This window comes from Pelodiscus sinensis, chromosome 1 (genome assembly GCF_052426305.1).
Source record: "Pelodiscus sinensis isolate ZL-2025 chromosome 1, ASM5242630v1, whole genome shotgun sequence".
Classification (NCBI taxonomy): Eukaryota; Metazoa; Chordata; order Testudines; family Trionychidae; genus Pelodiscus; species Pelodiscus sinensis.
This window is the reverse complement of record NC_143052.1, coordinates 351,820,070-351,823,586: the sequence shown is the minus strand read 5'-3', so window position 1 is coordinate 351,823,586 and position 3,517 is coordinate 351,820,070. Positions and strand designations below refer to the sequence as shown.

Below are 3,517 nucleotides of genomic sequence, written 5' to 3'. Positions count from 1 at the left end.
CCAGAGAACTGCAACTTGCGAATGTCCCATTGGGAATGAATAAATGACTTGTACAGATTCTCAGGGGAACCTCAATTTTTCAGACTTTTTTACAGTCTAGCAATTAATGGTTGTGGATTTTTTTTGGTCCAGTGTGTGATGTTACACATCATTCCTGACATACTGGTTTGCCCCCCTCTGTTACCTGGTTATTGCCCCTTACCTCACACATGGAAGATTTCCATTACTATCCATCATGCTGTCAACTTTGACCCAGTCCTGAACTTAGGTCCATATGTACGCTTTTCACAGATCAGTTCTGCTGGGCCAGCACTGCTGGTCTACCCCAACCAAGGCACCAAGCTGAGAGCACTGCCCCCAAGAGAAGCAGCACAGACACTGAAACTCTTCAGGTCTAAGGAGAGGGCAGTTTTGGGCCCAATTTCCTGGGATACCAGTTCCCAATTGGGATCAGAACCTGCAATGAATTATTTTGGGAAGCCCCCTTTAACAATGAAAGGGACAATGTGCATACTGATTGGCCCTGCAGATAATAATTATTTACATTGGACTTGATAATAAATAAAAGTGATTTTATTAAGCACAAGCAGTAGGATTTAAGTGGTTATAAGTGAGAACCAGCAGAGCAAAGAAGATCACAAATTGAAAGTAACAGAAAAAGCTAATTCTAACACTAAATCCTCAGTAGTAACTTATTACAAGGTCACCTTAAAACTTTTTCTGTTCCAGCTGTACTTTCAAACCAGGAAATCTCCCCTCCCCTCCTTTTGGGGTCCCTGGTTCACTCCCCTGGGTGTTCCGGCTGAAGACAAAAGACTCTTACTTTCTTGTTGTTTTTAACGGTTCCCTTATTGCATGGGGAGTCACCTGGCTTGTCCCTACCAACCACTGCTAAGACTTAAGGACAAAAGGCTCTTTGCTTATGACTGCCCAGACACTGAAGCCTCCCTTGATGGCTTTCATTCACACATTTAAACCCCATAACGTAGACCCTATTCCATATGTCCCATTTCACACACAAGAATGACACGTATACCAAAATCAGATAAAAAGATCCAGTGGTTTAAGGCATGAAGATTGATAGGTAGACTGGTGGAAGACACTGCAGTTTTGTTAGGAAAGGTGGCGTTCCATTGGTCCCTGCATGGCCAGGGGTTTTGATCAGTTTGATGGATAGATGCTAGACTTTCAGACAGTTGCAGAGAAAAGAATCCTAGAATCACAGAATCCTAGGGTTGGAAGAGACCCTGCCCAAAGCAGGACCAACCCCACCTAAATCATCCCAGCCAGGACTTTGTCATGCCAGGACTTAAAAAGCTCTAGAGATGGAGATTCCACCCCCTCCCCAAGGAACCCATCCCAGTGCTTCATCACCCTCTTAGTGACATATTTCATAATAATATCCAACCTAGACCATCCCCTCTGCAACTGTAGACCATTGTTCTTCATTGTGCCATCTGTCACTTCAAAGAACATTCTCTCTCCAGACTCTTTGGAACCGCCCTTCAGGTAGTTAAAAGCTATTATCTAATCCTCTCTCACTCTTCCCTTCTGAAGACTAAACAAGCCCAAATCTATCAGCCTCTCCTCCTAAGTCATGTGCTACAGCTTTCTTGTCATTTTGTTGCCCTCCACTAGACTTTCTCCAATGTATCCACATTCTTTCTGGAATGGGGGCCCCAAAATTGGATGCAATACCCCAGATGTGGCTTCACCAGTGCTGAATAAGGGGGAATAATCACTTCTCTAGATCTGATGGCAATGCTACTTTTAATGCATCTGTCTATGCCATTAGCCTTCACTACAAGGAAACACTCATATCCAGCTTCTCAGTCACTATGATCCCCAGGTTCTTTTCTGCTGAACTGCTGCCTAACCAGTCTGTCCCAGCCTGTACCAATGTTTGGGATTCTTACAGAACTCTGCTCTTCTCATTGCTGAAGCTCATCAGATTTCTTTTGGCCCAGACAGTTCACCCCCTGCACACAGAAGCCAAGTGGCAGAGGGTAGGGTGGGATTTGGGAGGCTGATGGGGGACAAAGAGGCAAGAGATGGTCAAGCAGAAGCAATGGAGAGAGCCGTGCTGGGTGGTGGAGTGATAAGTCATTAGATGTAAGGAACTGCTCTGACTGCGAACTGGAAAAATGCTGAGCTCAGCCAGATTGGGACAGAGCCCCCTGGTTTATGAGGAATCCTATTATCCCATCTTCTCACACACGGGCAATCACATTCTGCAGGTGCATTTCCTCATTTTGTCGCGAAGCTCTTTGGTTTTGACCCCATAAATAATGGGGTTGAGCATGGGAGGGATAAGGAGATAGATGTTGGCCACGATCACTTGAATATGGGGAGCGATGCTCTGAACGAATCTTAGTGTCAAGCTGTTCAGGTAGCCTGGAGTATAAATGGTCAGCATTACACTGATATGGGCTGTGCATGTGTTGAAGGCTTTCTGATGGGCTTTCCTGGAGGAGATTCTGAGGACGGCCTTGATGATCAGACCGTAGGACAGAGCAATGAGCATCAGGTCTAACCCACTGACCACAAATGATACCACCAAGCTGTACATGCTGTTGACTGTGATGTCCCCACATGACAGCTTTGCCACAGCCATGTTCTCACAGTGCGTATGGGCAATAGTGCGGTTGGCACAAAATGACAGCTTGCTTAAGAAGAGGGGCAGAGGCAGCATAAAGAGAGCAGATCTTATGAAACTTAAAAGACCTAACACAGCTATTCTTGCATTGGTGAGGATGGTGGTGTATCTGAGAGGGTTACATATGGCCACGTAGCGATCGAAGGCCATTGCAACCAGAATGGCTGACTGCGTAAAACCAATTGTGTTAAGAAAGAAGGTCTGGGTGAGGCAGCCACCCACTGTGATGCTTTTTAAATTGAACCAAAATATACACAGGGCCTTCGGCAAGGTGGAGGTGGATTTGGCGATGTCAGTGAGTGCCAGCATGCAGATCAGCAGGTACATCGGCTTGTGCAGGGTCTGATCTTTGCCGATCACAAGTAGAACTGTGACGTTTCCCAACATGGTGATAATGTAGGACATAGAGAAAATAATGGCAATCCAGACATAGGTATTTTCCAGGCCAGGGATGCCTGTTAGGATGAATGTTGACTCATCAGAGGGAGTGAGGTTGAGACCTGCCATGGCGTAGTCAATTTGTAGATTGGTGTCAGAAAGGCTTATGTTGCCTATGAAGAGAGAGAAGCACAGAAAAGGGTTACATACGTTACACCACAATAATAATTATAATTAATAAGTCTATAGAAAGGGGGGTTGCAGGGAGGTGGCATCATTTGTAGATGGTTCTATATCTATATGTATATCTATATCTATGCCTCTCTCTCTGGCTATATCTAGAATGCAAAGAAAAGTTGGAAAAAGATACACAAATTGTGAACCTTTTCTTTCGAAAGAGGCTTTTCTGATATTTGGCCCATCTACACGCGGCCAAATTTTGGAAAAACCTTCTCTTTTGGCACAGCCATTTTTCCTCATACA

At 45.0% G+C, this 3,517-nt stretch overlaps 1 protein-coding gene across 1 annotated transcript; it reads right to left on the bottom strand.

The window, feature by feature from the left end:
* Positions 1-2,224: 2,224 nt before the first annotated feature.
* Positions 2,225-3,163, bottom strand: LOC102457913 (olfactory receptor 52D1-like). The gene has a single exon (XM_075926315.2). It carries the CDS (start codon positions 3,161-3,163, stop codon positions 2,225-2,227), a length of 939 nt encoding a protein of 312 aa, XP_075782430.2.
* Between the last annotated feature and the right edge of the window lie 354 nt (positions 3,164-3,517).

Excerpts from the sequence above, each read along its gene's own strand:
- LOC102457913 (XM_075926315.2), bottom strand. The coding sequence starts at position 3,163 with ATGGCAGGTCTCAACCTCACTCCCTCTGATGAGTCAACATTCATCCTA.